General features: G+C 40.9%; 1 protein-coding gene across 7 annotated transcripts in view; it reads right to left on the reverse strand.

Moving 5' to 3' along the window:
* Positions 1-20,684, reverse strand: part of LOC108704099 (WD repeat and FYVE domain-containing protein 3) — a 453,243-nt gene that overhangs the window by 252,644 nt on the left and 179,915 nt on the right. For 6 of the 7 annotated variants that reach the window (XM_041579765.1, XM_041579766.1, XM_041579762.1 and 3 more), the window contains one exon: positions 18,203-18,286. The exons of the other annotated variant lie outside the window; for it this stretch is intronic. In XM_041579765.1, coding sequence (XP_041435699.1) covers positions 18,203-18,286 — 84 coding nt within the window. The remainder of the gene's footprint in view (positions 1-18,202; positions 18,287-20,684) is intronic. 7 annotated transcript variants of the gene reach the window in all.

A 20,684-nucleotide genomic window follows, 5' to 3' on the forward strand; every position in this document is an offset into this window, starting at 1 on the left:
CTCACCATTGCCGGCTTACTACCAAGAGACTCTAAAGACCTGGAGCATGGTAACTGTGCAAAGGCAAGGAGGCATTCAGGGGGAGGACATTCTAACTGAGCCCCTACTTTACAATCCATCTTTAAAGACTAGAATGTTGGAGTCCACCAGCATCCGCCACCGCCTTTGCAGGGCTCAGCTAACCAGAGTTGGGGATTTCCTGGATTTCGAGAGGTCAGATTGGGTGGAAGCTCGGGCAGTTATGCCACGCATGGGGTACCTTACCACTAGAGTTCCTCATCGTCTGCTCCAGGAGATCAAGAATAACCTCTCTCCTGAATCTCACACATTTATTGATGGGGTTTTACGTGGTGGAGAACCACATCCACCTTGGAACTCTCCACCTCCAGCCATAAAAATAGCACCCAAGACCCGTCAATCCCCTGACACACCTCCTTCTCCCAACTTGAGCCAGTTGGAGAATTTTAGCTCGACGTGCTTTTATGACATGACAAGAAAGCTATTGTACTCCCTCATGCTCCACACTGTACACTTTCTTGCTCTTGTCTCCCGCTATGATACCATATGGAGGCTGGTGTTTAATGAGGGTGAGAAACCCCAGTGGCGAGCCCTTTATTCCAGCCTGGTGCCCAGACCCACTGGAGACTTGAGTTGGAGAGTGCTCCATGGTGCTTTGAGCACAGGAGAGTACCTGGTCCATTTTACAGACTCCACAGCTGCTTGCCCATTCTGTGGCAAAAGGGAGTCTGTGTTTCATGCTTATTTTTCGTGTGCCAGACTGCAACCTCTTTTGGCTCTTTTGAGGAAACTTCATCTACAGTTCTGGTTACATTTTTCCCCCTCACGTTTTTATTTTTGGGCGCCCAGTATCCCGGGACAATCGAGAGAAAGACCTTCTCTTCAACTTGCTCCTAGCTTTAGCCAAACTAGCCATTCATAAGTCTAGAATGCAATGTTTGGAGGGTGGGAATCCTCTACCGGTAGAGGCTTTGTTCCGGGTGCTGGTGCGTTCCCGCATCCGAGCAGAGTACACCCAGGCAGTGTTTACTGGCCGGTTGAGTGAATTTGCTGACCAGTGGGCAATAGATGGGTTGCTTTGCTCAGTATCCCCAGATTTGGTTTTTGTTAAGACAACTCTCACACTTCATATTTAAGTGCACTTTAATTTAAGTGACAGATCTATTATATTCATCATCAACATCTCCTTTGAGGTGTAATTCATTTTGGTGAGCAATCACTCACCTGTAATTTGAATAATATTCCAAATACTGCAAAATCAGCACATTTACAGCAATTCTCAAGGGGCAAAAGTAAAAAAATGTATGTTCACCCAAGAAAACCATATATTTTTGGAAAGTACACATTCTGATGAATCTAATATGGGTATGCATGTCTTTCTACTCCAAAGTACCAAGCCGTAAAGCGTTCCTACATTTGGCAATTTTTATGACATTACGAAAATCATCTCAATATTGCAACTCTGAAGCATCGTATCTCCCACATATCATTATATACCAAGAAAAAACACACTAAATATGAAAGCCCAGGGTTCGCTGAACAGTTTGATGCCCAATATGCATAGGTACACTTAAGTATGTGGCGTATCGGGGCCCCAAAACGAAGACACCCCATATGAGTTATCAGTTCGGAAATTCCAAATACTGCAGAACCACAAAAAAGAAAGCTCTCTGTTTGATTTCAAATTAAGCAGAGAAATCCCTGTCTAAGGCAGGATTTTTTGTTCTCATTTGGTGTGTGAAGGTGTTAGCTACTTGGTGTGTGAATTTTGGGGATTTTTGAGTTGGTTTACTTTATTTAAAATCGATTTTTATTTTGACCCAGAAGGTGAGTGATTGCTAGCCCAGTTCCCTTCACTTCCTGTGGGCTACAAACTCACTGACAGATCCCCTACCCCTCCCCCACACCTGGGTGTCAGTTTCACTTGTTTTTTGTATTTAGTTTCAGCTGAAATTTATCACTATTTGCACAGATTGTGTGTGTGCTTTTATTTTTATCCTTGTTTTGTAAGGAGAGAAAGCTAAAGGGAGAAGGATTTAAGAAAATAAAACATTTTCTAGTAGCAGTGCAACTCCCAGGCACCTGCTCGCATTAACCCTCTCCCTGCTAAAGCTTCTCATTGCTGCATTTACTTTTGTTGATTAATAGAATTAAGCTTACTTTTTTGTGGATTGTTTTGTAAAATAATGGGAGGGAATAAAAAACAAAATGATAAAAAAATACCTCAGGCTCCTAAAGGAAAAGGAGCTGAAAAACCTGGCTGTAGCTATGCTAAAAAGCACCAGTCACAGCCTTTGTCAAAAAGCTCCACTGCTTCTGTTTCTGCTGCTGCAGCCAATGTGACCCGTGCTAAAAGTTTTGCACAGGCAGTGGCTACTGGCAACAACCCAAGCCAAGTCACTGCTGGGGAAGAGCAGCTTACAAGGAAGCATGGGGTTAGATGTCTAATGACAGGAGCTCATGGCATAGAGGCTTACATAAAATCTGAAGTGGTGGGCCCCTCTGTAATAGTGGCAGCAAGTAAAATGTATGGGAAAGCCATAATATTTGCCCGTACACTAACTGCAGTGCATACTCTAGTGCAGAGAGGCATCACAGTAGGGGGTGGTTATATCCCTGTAGAACCCCTAGAAGGATTAGGCATAAAGATAGTCTTATCTAATGTGCCCCCCTTCCTGCAAGACCATTTATTGCTACCCCACCTGCAAGCCCTCGGTGAAATAAAGTCAACTATTTCTAAACTTCCCTTGGGTTGCAAGGAGAGCAGATTGAGACATATCCTCTCTTTTAAAAGGCAGGTGCAATTACTTTAGCCTCGGGGTCAAGATACTATTGAGGGATCCTTTGGTGTTCCATTTGAGGGGGTGCTGTATAAAAATTTTTACTGCACAGAAGAAGTGAGGTGCTTCCTTTGCAAGAACCTGGGACACACTCACCAGAGTTGCCCCAAAGGGCATATTAAGACCACAGTCCCTGTTCCTGCCCCCAGTACCTATAATGCAACATCATACCCTGCTACAGCTATTGCTGCAGGCTCCTCAAAGGAGAAATCCCCTTCAGTAAAGAACCTTAAGGTGGTTGTTACACAACCCACCTCTGAAACCTCCAAACCTCCTCCTTCTTCACTCAAGTTATCTAAGGATGCAGCCTACATTTCAATTTTGGCAAAAGAGAAGGGGGGAGGAATGTCAATGCATCTCCCAGTGCTGCAGTTGTTTTTGCCAAAAACCAACTTAACCCTGTTATGAGCAATCCTAAGGGTGTGGGGGTGCCGGTGGTTGTAACACCTGTCATGGTGGAAGCAGAGAGTAGCATTTCCTCTTCAAATGACAAGAAAAAGAAGAGGAAATTTAAATCCAACAGGCTGATACCTGAGGAATGGGTTTCAGTGGTCAATGATGGAGCACCCCCATCCAAGGGCAAAAAGGGCAGCAAAACATCTGCTCTTCATGTGGTGATATTGTCTGGTCCAACTATTGGATGCAATCAACTGGTGCCAGACCATGCACCTATAGACTCAGTTGGGGAAGAGGAGATAAATGGTCTGGAGAAATTTGAACAGGGGATTATGGGTCTCCCGACAGAGTCAGGGGTGCTGCATCTGTCTCCAACAGGGGAGCTTCCCCTGGAGTATAAAGGGACAGCTAATGAAACCCCTGCAGAGTGGGCCGTAAGTGTTCCTGAGGTGCTGAGCTTTGGGAACTACAACCAGCCTCAGTGTTTAGTGCCTCAGGGTATTTCACTCCAAGAAATGGAGAACATTGGGACAACCCCCATACAGGATCCTGCAGACAATGCTGCGAGGGAGGATAATGAGGCTAGAGTTGTAAATATGGAGGATAGCCAGACAGACTCTGTAAGGTCTACTGTGCATGTTAAGATCTCTCCTCCATTCTCTTCCACTGATCCCAATGTTATTGCCATTCAGGAGGCACAGGAGGCAGTGGAAAGGGCAGAGGTTGCCCATCGAGCCTCTAAAGCTCCTGTTGTTAAGGAGCCAATTCCATCTGCTACCCCTGAGCCAAACACGTCCAGTGGTGTTCCAAGCAAAATCCAAGTATTATCTGAGCCGTTGCAGGGTCTCCAGATAGCAGGTGCTTCTGATCCTTCTCCTGCAACTTCTTGTGTAGATATTATCAAAGCTCCAGTGGAGAGGGGGAATTATCAATCCCTTAGCCAAGAAGAGTTCATGGATGAGGTGGACATCGAAGAGGAGGTTGACACAGTTGTGACAAATCCTTCTACCCCAATCATCCCAGCTGAGGAACTCAAGATGTTTCTTGAGAGCACCCTTGGTGTTAAATTGGAGAAGAAGCTACATATGGCTCTAGAGAAATGGCATGATTTGACTTTGGTGATCAGTTCTGTGAGACAATACATCAAGGTCATAAAAGAGGCCAAAAACTATGGAACGGCAGAATATCTCCGTAGTGTTAAGTTCCACAAAAAGTGTTTGTCTCACCAGGCCTCTGTGAGGGCTAAAGCATTTACTAACACACAATAATGGCTCTAAGTATAAGCACTCTTAATACAAATGGCTGTCGGGAGCCTTTTAGAATGTTTCAGGTACTCTCCTTTCTTTTTTTTTGTAACTTAAAATTTTTATTAAGAATAAAATTCTCCAGAAAAGAAAAGAAAAATAAAACATTCCATGCTTGTGATATCACATGTATACATTACAGAGGTAGGTGGTAGACAATACATTATAAGTAGACATTGCCGCAATTCTGTATTACAAGCAGAGATCGTTCTGGATATTCTCATACATGTCAAAACATTAACATATAAACAGAAAACATAAGAAAAAACAAAAAGAAAAAAGAAAGTTCTACCTTGCATGAAATAATCACTATATTGAGTAGCAAAAAATTATACCGTACATTGCTGAGTAGTTCAGGTACCTGAGCAAATTCCACATCTTAAGACAGCATCGGGAGTAAACTAAAAATCAAGAATCTATACTACTTGTATCTCAGCAGTTGCCACCTAGTCAATTGTAAAAGTAGTTAGGAATTTTGTGGCATTGCCAACATCTCGTAGGGTGCCCAAATAGCTAGAAACTTATGCGTCTTGTTTTGAGTATAAGCAATCATGTTTTCAAAAGCCATATTCGAAATAAGTCTTCTATGGACTTCTTGAACAGAGGGGGATTCAATTGATTTCCATTTGGCCGCTAACGTAATGCGAGCCACTGTCAATATATGGTTAACCAGAACCTGTCAGGTACTCTCCTTTCTACGCCAAGGAGGGTACTCTGCGAGTTTCCTTCAAGAGACCCATATCACTCAGGAGCTTGAAGCGACCTGGCATCTGGAATGGAAGGGCAGAGCCTTTTTTAATCACCTCACATGGACGTCATGTGGGGTGGTGACCTTGTTCTCAGAATCCTTCGAGCCAGAGGTACTGAGTGTTAATTCTGTCATCCCAGGCCGTTTGTTACATCTCCGGGTCCGGGAGTCTAGTGGAACATACAATCTGATAAACTTGTATGCCCCAACTACTGGACCAGAGAGAAAGTATTTTTGGGAAAGTTTATCAGCCTATATGGAGACAATTGACTCAGATGAAGCCGTGATTATAGTGGGTGATTTCAATTACACCCTTGAGGCTCGGGACCGAAATGTTCCCCAGAAAAGGGATTCATCTGAGTCAGCTTTGCGGGAACTCATTGCCCGTTTCTCCTTGGTAGACATCTGGAGAGAACAACATCCAGAAACCGATGCTTTCACCTATGTTAGGGTGAGGGATGGCCGTGTGTCTCAGTCCAGGATTGATAGGCTTTATATATCAAGCCATATTATGTCACGAGTTCGGTCCAGTAATATTAGCTTGGCACCTTTCTCGGACCACAATTGTGCTTCTTTGATAGTGGCAGTTGCACCATCTCTGCCCAAAGCAGCCTATTGGCACTTTAATAACAGCTTATTAAAGGATGAAGGGTTTGCAAAGGCAGTCCGGGAAATGTGGACAGACTGGAAGGGTTATCAGGATGAATTTGCCACACTGAGTCAATGGTGGGATGTAGGCAAGGTTCACCTAAAGCTCTTGTGTCAAGAGTATACAAAATGTTTGAGCAGACAGAAAAACGCAGAGATTGAGGCTCTGAATAGGGAGGTGCTTGATCTTGAGCAAAGGCTATCAGGGTCTGAAGACCAAGCCATGCAGTATGAATATGTAGAAAAGAAAGAGACTCTGCGTAACATGGAACAGCGACAGGCTCGTGGTGCTTATGTGCGAAGCTGCATGCAGTTACTCTGTGATATGGATCGTGGCTCACGATTCTTCTATGCTCTGGAGAAGAAGAAGGGGAATCGAAAACAAATAACATGCCTTCTTGCGGAGGATGGCACCGCCCTTGAAGATCCGGAGGCTATCCGGGACAGAGCCCGGTCCTTCTATCAGAACCTTTTTTCTCCGGATCCCATCTCTCCAGATGCTTGCAGGGAGCTATGGAATGGGCTTCCAGTGGTCAGTGAGGGGAGAAGAGAGAGGTTGGAAAAACCAATAACTCTGAATGAACTCTCTCAAGCACTCCACTTAATGCCCCATAATAAATCTCCAGGGCTGGATGGATTGACTGTAGAGTTCTTCTAGTTCTTCTGGGATACTCTGGGACATGATTTCCATAGGGTTCTAAATGAGGCCCTCAAGACCGGTGAGATGCCACTTTCGTGTCGTCGAGCAGTGTTATCACTGCTACCTAAGAAGGGGGATCTCCGCCTTATTAAGAATTGGCGACCGGTCTCATTGCTCAGCACAGACTATAAAATTGTAGCCAAAGCTATATCACTCAGGCTCAAGTCTGTGCTGGCAGAGGTGGTTCATCCTGACCAGTCCTATACAGTCCCCGGCCGGACAATTTTTGACAATGTCTTTCTGGTTCGGGATTTACTACATTTTGCCCGGAAGGCTGGTCTATCTCTCGCTTTTCTCTCCCTGGATCAAGAGAAGGCATTTGACAGAGTAGATCACCAATATCTTTTAGGCAGTCTGCAAGCCTATAGCTTTGGCCCACAGTTTGTGAGCTATCTGAAAACACTGTACACCTCTGCAGAGAGTCTAGTTAAAATCAAATGGTCTCTGACTGCACCTCTGGCCTTCAAACGAGGAGTTCGACAAGGATGTCCTTTGTCGGGACAGCTGTATGCACTGGCCATTGAGCCCTTCCTGTGTCTACTAAGAAAGAGGCTTACAGGACTGGTGCTCAGGGAACCTGACATGAGGGTAGTTCTTTCAGCGTATGCTGATGATGTCATCCTTGTGGCCCAGGACCTAGTTGATCTTGAGCGAGCACAAGAATGCCAAGAGGTTTACGCTGCTGCCTCATCAGCTCGGATCAACTGGACCAAGAGCTCAGGCCTTCTGGAAGGTCCTTTACATGTAGATTCTTTGCCTTCTGCTTTTCCTGACATCTCTTGGGAGACTAAAGTCCTCAAATATTTTGGTGTCTGTCAGCTGAAGAGCGTCCTGTTCCACAGAATTTCATTGAACTTGAGGAGCATGTTCTTACCCACCTGGGAAAGTGGAAGGGTCTTGCTAAAATGCTTTCTATGAGGGGGAGGGCTTTGGTGATTAACCAGCTGGTGGCCTCTCAACTCTGGTATAGGCTGACATGTCTTAGCCCAACCCAAGAATTCATTGCTAACCTGCAGTTCTGGTTACATTTTTCCCCTCACGTTTTTATTTTTGGACGCCCAGTATCCCAGGACAATCGAGAGAAAGACCTTCTCTTCAACTTGCTCCTAGCTTTAGCCAAACTAGCCATTCATAAGTCTAGAATGCAATGTTTGGAAGGTGGGAATCCTCTACCGGTAGAGGCTTTGTTCCGGGTGCTGGTGCGTTCTCGCATCCGAGCGGAGTACACCCAGGCAGTGTTTACTGGGCAGTTGAATGAATTTGCTGACCAGTGGGCAATAGATGGGTTGCTTTGCTCAGTATCCACAGATTTGGTTTCTGTTAAGACAACTCTCACACTTCATATTTAAGTGCACTTTAATTTAAGTGACAGATCTATTATATTCATCATCAACATCTTCTTTGAGGTGTAATTCATTTTGGTGAGCAATCACTCACCTGTAATTTGAATATTCCAAATACTGCAAAATCAGCACATTTACAGCATTTCTCAAGGGGCAAAAATACAAAAATGCATGTTCACCCCAGAAAACCATATATTTCTGAAAATCGCCTAAAAATATTGCAGTTGGTCGCATTTATCTCACCCAATTTCTTACATACAGAATTTTCTTGGCTGTCAATTCGCCTTCTGTGAACATAGCACACTGACTGCATATAATGTGCCGTAAGACCCCCTAACAGTACAAAGACCCCCCAAAACCATATATTTTTGGAAAGTACACATTCTGCCGAATAAAAATTTGCTAAAACTGTCTTTCTACTCCAAACGTACATACTGCAAAGCAACGCTAAAGGCAGCGGTTTTTATGATATTTCTGAAAATCGCCTAAAAATATTGCAGTTGGTCGCACTTATCCAACCCAATTTCTTACATACAATTAGAAAACACCATAAATATTGACGCCAAGGGTCTACTGAACAGTATGATGCCCAATATGCATAGATATACCAAAGCAGGTGGGCACGTGCGGACCCCAAATGAAAATAGTGCATAAGAATTTTCTCGGCTGTCAATTCGCCTTCTGTGAACATAGCACACTGACTGCATATAATGTGCCGTAAGACCCCCTAACAGTACAAAGACCCCCCAAAACCATATATTTTTGGAAAGTACACATTCTGCTGAATAAAAATTTGCTAAAACTGTGTTTCTACTCCAAACGTACATACTGCAAAGCAACACTAAAGGCAGTGGTTTTTATGATATTTCTGAAAATCGCCTAAAAATATTGCAGTTGGTCGCATTTATCTCACCCAATTTCTTACATACAATTAGAAAACACCATAAATATTGACGCCAAGGGTCTACTGAACAGTTTGATGCCCATTATGCATAGATATACCAAAGCAGGTGGGCATGTGCGGACCCCAAATGAAAATAGTGCATAAGAATTTTCTCGGCTGTCAATTCGCCTGACTGCATATAATGTGCCGTAAGACCCCCTAACAGTACAAAGACCCCCCAAAACCATATATTTTTGGAAAGTACACATTCTGACGAACACAGAATTGCTAAAAATGTGTTTCTACCCCAAATGATCAAAGTGTAAACAATGCTAAAAAATGACAAGGAAAAACAATGCAAGCATAAAACTGCAATAAAAATCACAAAAAATCAAATACAATTAGGAAAATCAATGAAATAACAAAATAACTTTTCTGTCAGCGTGGTTAGTGGTCAGAATGCTTGATCCAGTAGTCATGCTATGAAATCTAACGATTTTTGGGGAAATAACAAGAGGGAAACTTGAAAAGGAAGAGCTAAAAAAAAAAAAAGTACAAAAAACCCCTATAAGTGTGTGTTTGTGTATGCATGGATGTACAGCTCTAAAAAGTGTATACATTTGTGCATATGTGTATGTGAGTGTGTAAATACGTGCCAAAGTGTGAAAAATCTAAAAAATCAGAAAAGTCAGAAAAGCAAAAAAAAAACTACTTTTACTAATATGTGCATTGTGTACATGTAAATGCTTGTAAATGTACTAAATAAGTAAAAAAAAGGGGCACTTACCGAATCTAGGTGAAGGGGGTCCTTTTTCAGAGCTGTAGGGTCCAGGATCGATGAGTCAGAGCAGCAGGAAGTGCGTGGGCGGCGCTGGAACACGTGAGGTCCGGGTCTTGCGACAAGGAAGCTGTTGCTGCGTCTGTGTCGCTCCTGGAGAAGGGTGTCTGCTGCAGGTAAGCTCGTTGCCTAGGGGGTTGTGGCGCTGATCACTCCTCTCTGCACGCTGTTTTTGCTGCGCGTGCAGAGAGAGCGCTGACTTAGTAAAGAACGTAGCTCCACGTTCTTGGCACTTAAAGCCTTTTTTTTAAAAAACGTAGGAGCTACGTTCTTGGCAGTTAAAGGGTTAAAGTTTCCTTCTCTAACTCTACTTCTACTACTTTCCCACTCTCTGTTGGAGTTCCTCAAGGCTCTGTTCTTGGCCCCCTGCTGTTCTCGCTCTATACAACTTCACTAGGAAAACTTATTCAGTCATTTGGACTTCAGTATCACCTTTATGCTGATGACACCCAACTCTACTTGTCTACTCCTGATCTTTCTAATTCTGTCCTTTCCCAAGTCACAGACTGTCTCTCTGCTGTCTCCTCTTGGATGTCAAAGCGCCACCTGAAACTGAACCTTTCTAAAACAGAACTCATTATATTTCCTCCAAGATCTTCCCCTGTCCCTCAGATATCACTCACCGTAAACAACACCACATTTCATTCCACCACACAGGCACGCTGCCTAGGAGTTATCTTAGACTCTCATCTGTCTTTTTCACCACACATTCAAACACTTGCAAAATCTTGCCGTATTCAACTGTGCAACATTGCTCGAATACGACCATATCTCAGTTCAGAATCAACTAAAACACTGATTCAGTCTCTCATCATCTCCCGCCTTGATTACTGCAACTTACGCCTCACAGGTACTCCAACAAGTCACCTTTCACAACTCCAATCTGTTCTAAACGCGGCCGCTAGACTCATTCATCTAGCTCGCCACTCAACATCAGCTGCTCCCATATGTATGTCCCTTCACTGGCTCCCAATCTCTTGTAGAATCAAATTCAAATTACAGATGCAGCCAGCCTGGTTTGTACGTTTGGTGCGCTGTAACTAAGCTGAATAGGCGCGCTATTCGAGCTGAATGAAGATCCTCGCGCTGCCTTGACGAAGCAGAAAGATTTCCACCTCGTTTCCTTGAACTGCAATTCTTTAAACAGACACCAGGTGGCGCATGGAACACTTACGTCATAGGAAAGAACGTATTGCAGAGAGAGATCCTTCTGGTGTGCGAACTTCTCACATCTAGCACTAAGCTCTATTGTAGCTTAATGGTTAAGGTGCGTTACTTGAAACTGCAGGTCTTGAGTTCAAAACCTGTAACATCTACTTTTTTTAATTAACGTTTTGTAAAGGGCAACTAAGCCCAATATATGACAAGCCACTTTTTAAAGGGGAAATAAAAACAATATACGAGATCACACTTTTTAAAGGGCAACTAAACCCAATATCTGACATCCCACATTTTAAAGGGCAACTAAGCCCAATATACGAGATCACACTTTTTAAAGGGGAACTAAGCCCAATATATGAAATCCCACTTTTTAAAGGGCAACTAAACCCAATATCTGACATCCGTTATTTTAAAGGGCAACTAAGCCCAATATACGAAATCACAATTTTTTTAGGGGAACTAAGCCCAATATCTGACATCCCACTTTTTAAAGGGCAACTAAGCCCAATATACGAAATCCCACTTTTTAAAGGGCAACTAAACCCAATATCTGACATCCCACATTTTAAAGGGCAACTAAGCCCAATATACAAGATCACACTTTTTAAAGGGGAACTGAGCCCAATATATGAAATCCCACTTTTTAAAGGGCAACTAAGCCCAATATACAAGATCACACTTTTTAAAGGGGAACTAAGCCCAATATATAACATCCCACTTTTTAAAGGGCAACTAAACCCAATATCTGACATCCCACATTTTAAAGGGCAACTAAGCCCAATATACGAGATCACACTTTTTAAAGGGCAACTAAGCCCAATATATAACATCCCACTTTTTAAAGGGCAACTAAACCCAATATATGAAATCCCACTTTTTAAAGGGCAACTAAACCCAATATCTGACATCCCACATTTTAAAGGGCAACTAAGCCCAATATATGACATTCCACTTTTGCTCTTTTAAGTAGTACTTAAATGTCACCAAAATCACCAAATTTAGGAAAGGCTTGTGAGTGACTTGGTGCTTTGGAGTACAAATACATGCATACCCAATTTGGATTTGCAGGAATGTGTACTTTCCAAAAATATGTTTTTTGGGGTGAACTCGCTTTTTTCTACTTTTGCCCCCCCCCCAGTGATGTAAATGTGTTGATTTTGTAGTACTTGAAAAGACCAACCATATGGAGGGGTCTTCATTTTGGGGCCTGTATATGCCACGTGCTTGGGGTACACTTATATGTATTGGGCATCCCACAAATCCAAACTTATGTGCTGCTGCCCTTAGTGCCTACTATTGACACAAAGCAGAACAGCAGGAATTGGGCTGTTGATGTTACCTGCCCACCCCCTCTCCACCATGTCTCAGTGTCCTGCTGGGAAGTGTAAACTGTAATTAGCATATGTTAAGAAGGAAACAAATAGTAGCAGCTAGCTTTCTGATTGTTGGGATTGCCTGTGAGAGGAGTGGGGGATGGTTTAGAGCAAGGTGATCTCAAGTTACAGCTTCAGACAAGCATGTGAGGAGTCTCAGCAATGGAGCTCTGAATTACAGAAAACCTGTCTCCCATAGACTCCAAATAATCCAAATTTTTAATGAATCATTTCTTTTTTCTGTGTAATAATAAAACAGTAGCTTGTACTTTATCCCAACTAAGATATAATGAATCCTTAGGGTAGGGGCACACGGCAGATTCAGGGAAATTTAGTTGCCTGGTGAATTTGAATTTGTAAGTTCGAGTGCATAGGATAGACTTGCAAATTTTAATCGAATTCAAATTGAAGATGATTCAAATCTTTCACAAAAAAATGAAAAACCTTTTTTTTTTAAAAAAAAATTATTTTTTTTTTTCAAAAGTCCACCAAACTACTCCAAATTGATTGTAGGAGGTCACCCATAGGCTAGAACACAAATTTGGCAGGGCAGGACTGCTGTTTACAATCGGGATCAGATAGGATCTGTGCAGCCACTGGGACAGAATGCTCTGTTATACAGATAGCTAGAATCTCAGCTGCCATAAAGCAGGACAGGACTGCTGCTTACAATGGGAATCAGATTGGATCTGTGCAGCCACTGGGACAGAATGCTCTGTTATACAGATAGCTTGAACCTGCTTGTCCGTATGAGCCCTTAGTGATCTTAGATGAATCTCTGCTCAAAGAATTGAAGGCCTTGTAAATGAATTTGAATGGTCTGACACTTCCGTACTTAGCACATGGTATAGTATAGCACACAACCCCCACTCCTTCCTTGTTGTTTGGACCCTATTGTGCATTCCTGTGTCTAGGAGTTTGGTACTAATTATATCTAAGCAGTACTGACCATTAAATGCCCTCAGCCCATTTGCATTTAAAAAGCACAATGTTTTGTTTATATTACAGTGTTTACATATGTAGGACTTTTGTTGGGGGGAAGGTCTGTTAAAGGAGAAGAAAATTCCATGTCCAGACTGTGATTTAATATAGGCCCTGAAATTTTAAGTAAACAGAGGCCCAAACAGCCCCCCAGCAGTACACTAAATAGTGAGTGTCTATGGCAGGAGTGCCCAGGACGTCAATCGCAGTCTACCAGTCGATCCCCATCCTGTTCCTGGTAGGCTGCAACCTGCTATTAGTTTCAATAAAATATGCAACATTTACATTTACTTCCAGTGATATGGCTGTGTCCCCCCCCCCCGAAAAAAATCAATGAGCATGTGAATATGACTATGAAGATTTTCATTCATCCAGGTCATAGTATATCTAGTATAGGTCAATCTAAAAACAACTGGACTTGCTGAGTAATCAATGAAGACGTTTCACTACTCATCCGAGCAGCTTCTTCAGTTCCAGTCAGTTGAACTGAAGAAGCTGCTCGGATGAGTAGTGAAACGTCTTCATTGATTATTTAGCAAGTCCAGTTGTTTTTAGAGCATGTGAATATGAATTCTAGGGGGAGGGGGAATGGGATGGATTTAGAGGTCTCTCCTTAGCATGGGGAAGGGGACAGAGTGGTGGTTATTGTAATCTGAGTACACCAGGAAGCAAGAGATCACATACACTGTGCCAGCCGGCAAATGCAGTCTGGTGATTGGCAAAGGCGGTGAAAATATCAAAAACATAAACCAGCAGTCAGGGGCTTATGTGGAGCTGCAGAGAAACCCCCCAGGTGTCAGGATATTTATCATCCAGGGTGTACTGAGTCCAACAATAGGTGGCCCCAGCAGCTTTGGTCAGAGTGCTTTCAGTCAGGCACATGTTAAGGTGGCCATACACAGAGAGATCCGCTCGTTTGGCGATGTCGCCAAACGAGCGGATCTCTCCCCGATATGCCCACCCTGAGGTGGGCAATATCGGGCTGATCCGATCGTGAGCCCTAGGGCCCAACGATCGGATCCTAACAAATGGGAATGGGGGTCGGATCACGGAACCGCATCAACGAACAGATGCGGCCAAGATCCGACTAAATACTATTATTTTTAATATGAATAAATCAACCGTTAGAATCTTTCATGCAAACACTGTGCAACCTTTAACAGTATGAAGTTTAAAAATTATAAAAAAAAATTCAGAACTTGAACCCATGACCTTGTCCTTCATAGGTCATTCACCTAACCACAATGATATGAAACCTTTTGGTGTTGGGACCTGCTGAAAACTTTTCTTTAAGGCTAATAGTAAAATACAATAAAAAATCATTGCTAAATTTAGGCTGATGCCAGGGGTTCTATAAAACCTTACATAGATGTATGCATTTTTTTTTTTAAATTATTATTTATTTGTTTTTATGGGGGGAAAGTACTCAACCAAGTATTTTAATGCAATACTTTGCAGATTACTAAAGACCAGAATTATGATCACAATGCCCATTTATTTATGTCCATTTATTTGGCAGTGTCCCACCCAAAAAAAAAATCATGATTGTGAATTATAAGGGGGAAAAGAAAATTCAGGATTTGAACCCATGACCTTCAGCTCCAAAGGTCATTCACTTAACCACAAGGCTATGAAGCCTCTTACCTGTTTGAAGTGCTGGAAACATTTATTTAAGGGGAATATACATAGTTGTAATAAGTAAAAAAAAATCACTGCTGTGTTCAGGATATTGCCAGGGGTTCTATACAAACTTAAATAGATGTATGCATTTTCTTTTTTTTTATAATTATTTATTTGTTTTTATTGGGGGAAAGTACTCAACCAAGTATTTTAATGCAGTACTTTGCAGATTACCAAAGCCTAGAACAATGACCACAATGCCCATTCATTTATTAGTAATTTAGATTCTAGCTTTTCTTAACGTAGGGACATCGCGGTTCCCTGCACTCAACGTGATGAGAGAATTTAGCTTGATCTGTTACAGCGCGCCAGACGGACAATCCATTCTGGCTCCATCTATACCCTGATAGTGTAAATTGAGGGTGCCACTATGTCTTATCAATCCTTGTGTGTTTTAATAGGATTCAGTTAAGGTTCTGTTACATTGAAAATTTTACTTTTGAACATAAATTAGAGGGAACAAAAAAAAAAAAACCTACTTTGGGGATTGAACACTAAACCCACTGGTCAAAGGCAGGGACTTAATCCACTAAGCCACCACATCTACTGTGTACAGGTATGGATCACATTAGCTAGCACTTGGCGACATCTAGTGGCCACATACTTGTATTACATGCTGGTAAACCGATGTATGGATGTGGCAATGCAGCACAACGCACTTGCTGCTGCTTATCTAATGTTACAGCGCGCCAGATGTACCATCCATTCTGGCTCCATCTGTACTTACACTCACATTCAAGGCCCTTAATAATGAATCCCCTCCCTATATTTCATCTCTAATCTCCAAATACACTCCATCACGAAACCTACGCTCTGCTTCTGATCTTCGCCTCATTTCTCCTCTGATCACTTCTGCCCATTCTCATCTACAAGACTTCTCTCGGGCTTCTGCTTTTCTCTGGAACTCTCTGCCACAAGCTGTCAGACTTTCTCCTTCTTTCCAAACTTTCAAGCGCTCCTTAAAGACCCATCTGTTTAAACAGGCTTATTCAATGTACCTTAATTAATCATTGCTGTATCAAAAATTACAGTGTTTATATAATCCTAATGTCTCTATTGTACCCTAACCTTTTAGTTTGTAAACTCTAATCTCTAGGTCCTTCTAACCCTATTGTACTCTGTAATCCTTGTTTGTTATCCACCATTTATTCCCTGTTTGCTATAACTGCAGTAAAGCACTGCGTATCTTGACAGCGCTATATAAATAAATGATGATGATGATTCTCTTGGAGGTGTGAGGAGTACCGGAGGGGAAGACACACGGCAGTGCTTTAACATATAAATTCTAAAAGAGATCGTGCGTTGTATTTAAATGATTTTATGAGGTTGTAATAAGAAAGTGCGCTTATATCAAACAAGCAGCATTGTCCAGATTATATATTGATATTTATTGAGTACACACCATACAGTGGGGAAGAACTAGACTGATACCTCCTTCCCAACTTAAAAAAAAAAAATCTACTTTAACCTAATTTAAATCTTATATTGGCCCTGGGTACTAATCAACGGATGGGAAATACTGGTTTGCCCACCACACATTAAATTAACAACGCCAATCAACTAGAGTGGACCTGAGTAATATATTGATCAACACGCATATGACATTATTACACACAGGGCACAACATAATCCTGTCATCCTTGTGTTATAATTACTGATCAAAAACTAATTTATATGAGGTGTGGTCATTAGGCAGCTATACCATCTTATTCAATGAAACATATTATATATGTAAAGGAGCTAACAGTATGTCTTCATTATTTTTCCATACATAATTATTAAGATTTATATTTTGGCAGAAACAAAATCATAACCACCGACACTGGAAGATACTATGAATGTTGGAATAACTTCAGTGCTACTAAATAGAACAGAATATGTTTTTCAAGTTTAGGCTAAATAAAAACCGAGTATTATTACACTCAGACACTTTAGAGACTTATTGATATTGTTCACAAATGTAATATTCACATATAAAGAGTTAACATTTTATATATAGAATATTTCATGTTAAATTTCTACTATCCAGAAATGGCAATGATAAATACAAAACCAACGATGTAGCTGTAGAATATTAATATTACAACACTGCATGGCAGCATTTTTTGTCACTGTGGAAGTCTTCCTATAAATAAAGCTTAAAGAAAAATTAAACCCTTGTCCACTGCTCCCTCCATTGCCCTCCTACCAGCAGCATGTATTCTTCAAAGAAGTCTCACTGTATCCTGACCTGCTATAAATCTGCATAGTTGTACAGCAGAGTTTAGAGTCTTCTAATCCTCTTCTGTCCTTGCCAATACAGATCTTGCGGGAGCATTCGCAGTAAAAGCCGATTCAGGACATAGATTGTACTGTGCATGCTCCTACAAAATCCGTGTCACCGCCCTACAGAAAAGGATCAGAAGCAGACAGAATATGGTGCCTTTAAACTCTGCTGTGCAACTCTGCAAATTTCTTGCAGGTCAGAAGGGAGATTTCGGAAAAGAATACATGGTGTGTGGAGGTGGCTGGTGGGGGGGGGAGGAGAAAGGTTTTGTTCTCCTTTAAACTTACTAATTTAAAGACAACCTGGTGTATTATTAACAACTGTCTCAGCACATGTATTTTCGATCTATTTCTACTGACAAATTATACAAATTATACAACCATATTGGTTGGTCTATAATCCAAGATTATGTGAAATAAACATGACATTCAATAAATAGTAAGCCTTACATTTATTAATGGACACCAGCTTTGTGCACCAGAAGTTGCAAAATACTAATTAAGCTGATAATTTTTCTGCAGGACACTGTTCAGCCAGTGTATTCCGAATGCATATCATCTGTGGTAGATTTATTTTTAACATATCCATACAGTATTATTTCTACATGTAGTTACATGAAACAAAGGACCGAATTGTGCACATGTGCTGTGGCTTACTAAAAACCCAGTGCACGTTTCAAATGTTAATTTTTAGCCAAATAAACTTTTTAATTTTTAAACACTTTGTTGCTTTGTACAATATTTAACCTGAGTCTCAAAATATTTGACACTGCCTACTTCAAATATGGGACCATACTGAAAATTAATGAGTATGCACAAACTTGGAAATAAAAGTGAAATGGAATACAAGGGATATGATACATTTGAAATACAAGAAGGAAAATTGAGCCAAATGCACCATTAAAACCTGGTCTATATAATTTAATGATTGTAGTAAAGTAAGTTACACCTGGGAAACTGTGAGATACTGAGTTTTATTTGATTTTAATCCATTGAAAGAAAGATTTGTGAGATGGAATAGTACCTTTTCCTAGATACAACTGGAGTGCCCCAGGGTGAAGGTAGAGAGGTCTCATTTGTCAAGCAAGGTGGAATCTGTTCAGCACGACTACAGACAAAACAGACATGAGTAGTATAGAAAGGTTAGAAAGACAAAGAATGGTAAAAACTTGTGTTAGTTTTATAAGAATAAGAGTGCATAGAATAGATTTTAACAGCAAACTGTTCACAAGAGGCAGAGAAGTACCACATAGAAAAGCAGGAAAGAGAATAAAACACAAAGACATGCTAAAATACTGGGAGGATTCTGAAGAAACCCAGCTTTTAGCAAAAGTTTCCAAGACCAATGTGACTAAGTAGTGCCTTCTGCTTCCAGCAGTAGTGCAGTGAGGACAGTTTACCTCACTTGTTTGACATAATAAATTCCTTTAACTGGTCACCTGTTTCCAATCTCACAACTCAACCGTTATTTTGAAAGGAAAGTAAAATAGTAAATGATTCCATTTCTTTAACCTTTATTATACTTTGGTATCATGGTTTTCCACTCACTACTTATCCCAAACACACAAGGTCTGGGCTCCGGTGCCGCATTTCTGAGTATGTGTGCGCTGCCGGGTCTGTGCAAACGCACAATGTGCCTTGTTTGTGCGCACGCGAATAATTGTTTTTTTTACTGAAACCTCCCGACGCCAGCATTAAGAAATGGATCTGGGCCGGCGGGGCCCACAAGAGCCTGCTGGCCCAGTCCGACACTGGAAACATTTGAGGCTCATTTATAAACTTTGCACAGTGCAGAATTATGTCTACATTGAACATATTTGCCATGAGTGCTTACGCAATCACCCATCTCATTTGAAAGCCATTTGCGAATATTTGTTCACAATGAGAATTCATAAAAAAATAAAGACAGCACAGCAATATGCAGGTGCATTTCTGGCAGTAATGGCACCTGAGGCGTTCACAATAACACCCCCCCGCCGCACGTCGTTCTTACCTTAGAATAGCCGATGGGGGTCCAGTGGAAGCCACATCGATAGTGCAGAGTGCGAAATTTCACTCTCTGCGATAGAAAAGCTGTATTTCTGGTTTAATAACAGGTAATTCGGCTCTTAAAATTACCAGGAATGGCTTTTTGCTGCCCCTGGTAACTTCTGCCGTCTAAGGCAAGCAAAAACATAAGAAATGCAACCATTTGCTAGTATATATATATATATATATATATATATATATATATATATATATATATATATATATATATATATATATATATATATATATATATATATATATATATATATATATATATATATATATATGTTTTGTGCAAACTTTATAAATTACCCCCACTGTGCTGTGCATTTCCTGTTTGGGCCTTTTAGTCCTTAAAAATGATATACAGATTATCTAGGTAAAATAAACTTCCTGATCTGGAATTCTTGTGTAACTTTGCTTCTGTTACAGGATATGGGGGGAATTGTAATAAAAATCACAAAGAGAAATAAATTGCAAAAATAAGAATGCATTTTCTCATTTTGCAATGTTATTTAGTCTTCATAAGTTATTGCATTCCGATTTTTTTACTTTTACTGGGGCTAACTTGAAAACCTCATACATATTTGCCCTGTATTGTTCATATTTATAAAGCTAGTCAAAATTGGTGTATTTTATGTGCACTCATTATAATTGGGTTGCAATTGCCCTTAAGGGCTTTTCAAATATGGCATATTCTCAAACAACAAATATTTATGCACACACTCAGGAAATATTTGCTAAATAGGTTTGCAAACTGCCAATTTATATTAGCTGCAAAATACAACTTTGTGCTCCAACCTACCAAATCACAAAGCATTACTAAAGTTAGCAAGGGTTATTAAAGTTCTAAGAATTACTAAAGCTTCCACATTACAGCATCTTACCTCCCACAAATTCTTATGTACCAACACCAAATTTCCTAAATAAAAACACCATGAGTTACTGCCCAAGGTACATATATTTACCCAAGTATACAGCATGTAGAAGCAACACAATGAAAATAATGCAGGTAGCGTTGTTTTATGAAATGGACTCATATCTTGACTTTTCTAGCACATATTTATGTCAAACATTTAAAGGGCAACTAAAGTCTTTGCAATACCAAGACTATGCACATGCTCAGTGTGGTCTGGGCTTCATTTGGGAGGTTAAGCTTAGGGATCGTCATAAATTATCAAAACAGCAGAAGTCAAATTATATCTGCCATAGAAGCTGACACAGCAGAACTGATTAATAACCAGAATATACAGACTGCACTGGTACCGGTATGTGTATCGATATTCAAAGTCGAAGGATTTTAATTCCCAGTCGAATATCGAGGGTTAATTAACCCTCGATATTCGACCCTTGATACATTTGCCCCTAAGTAATGTTTTCCCGGATTTTACATCAAAATTTTGTCCTGACTTACGCAAAAAAATGCTTGTTTTCTTTATGAATGGAATTATTTATGAAATAAAGAGGTTTAAAATACT

Source organism: Xenopus laevis, chromosome 1S, assembly GCF_017654675.1.
Source record: "Xenopus laevis strain J_2021 chromosome 1S, Xenopus_laevis_v10.1, whole genome shotgun sequence".
Classification (NCBI taxonomy): domain Eukaryota; kingdom Metazoa; phylum Chordata; class Amphibia; order Anura; family Pipidae; genus Xenopus; species Xenopus laevis.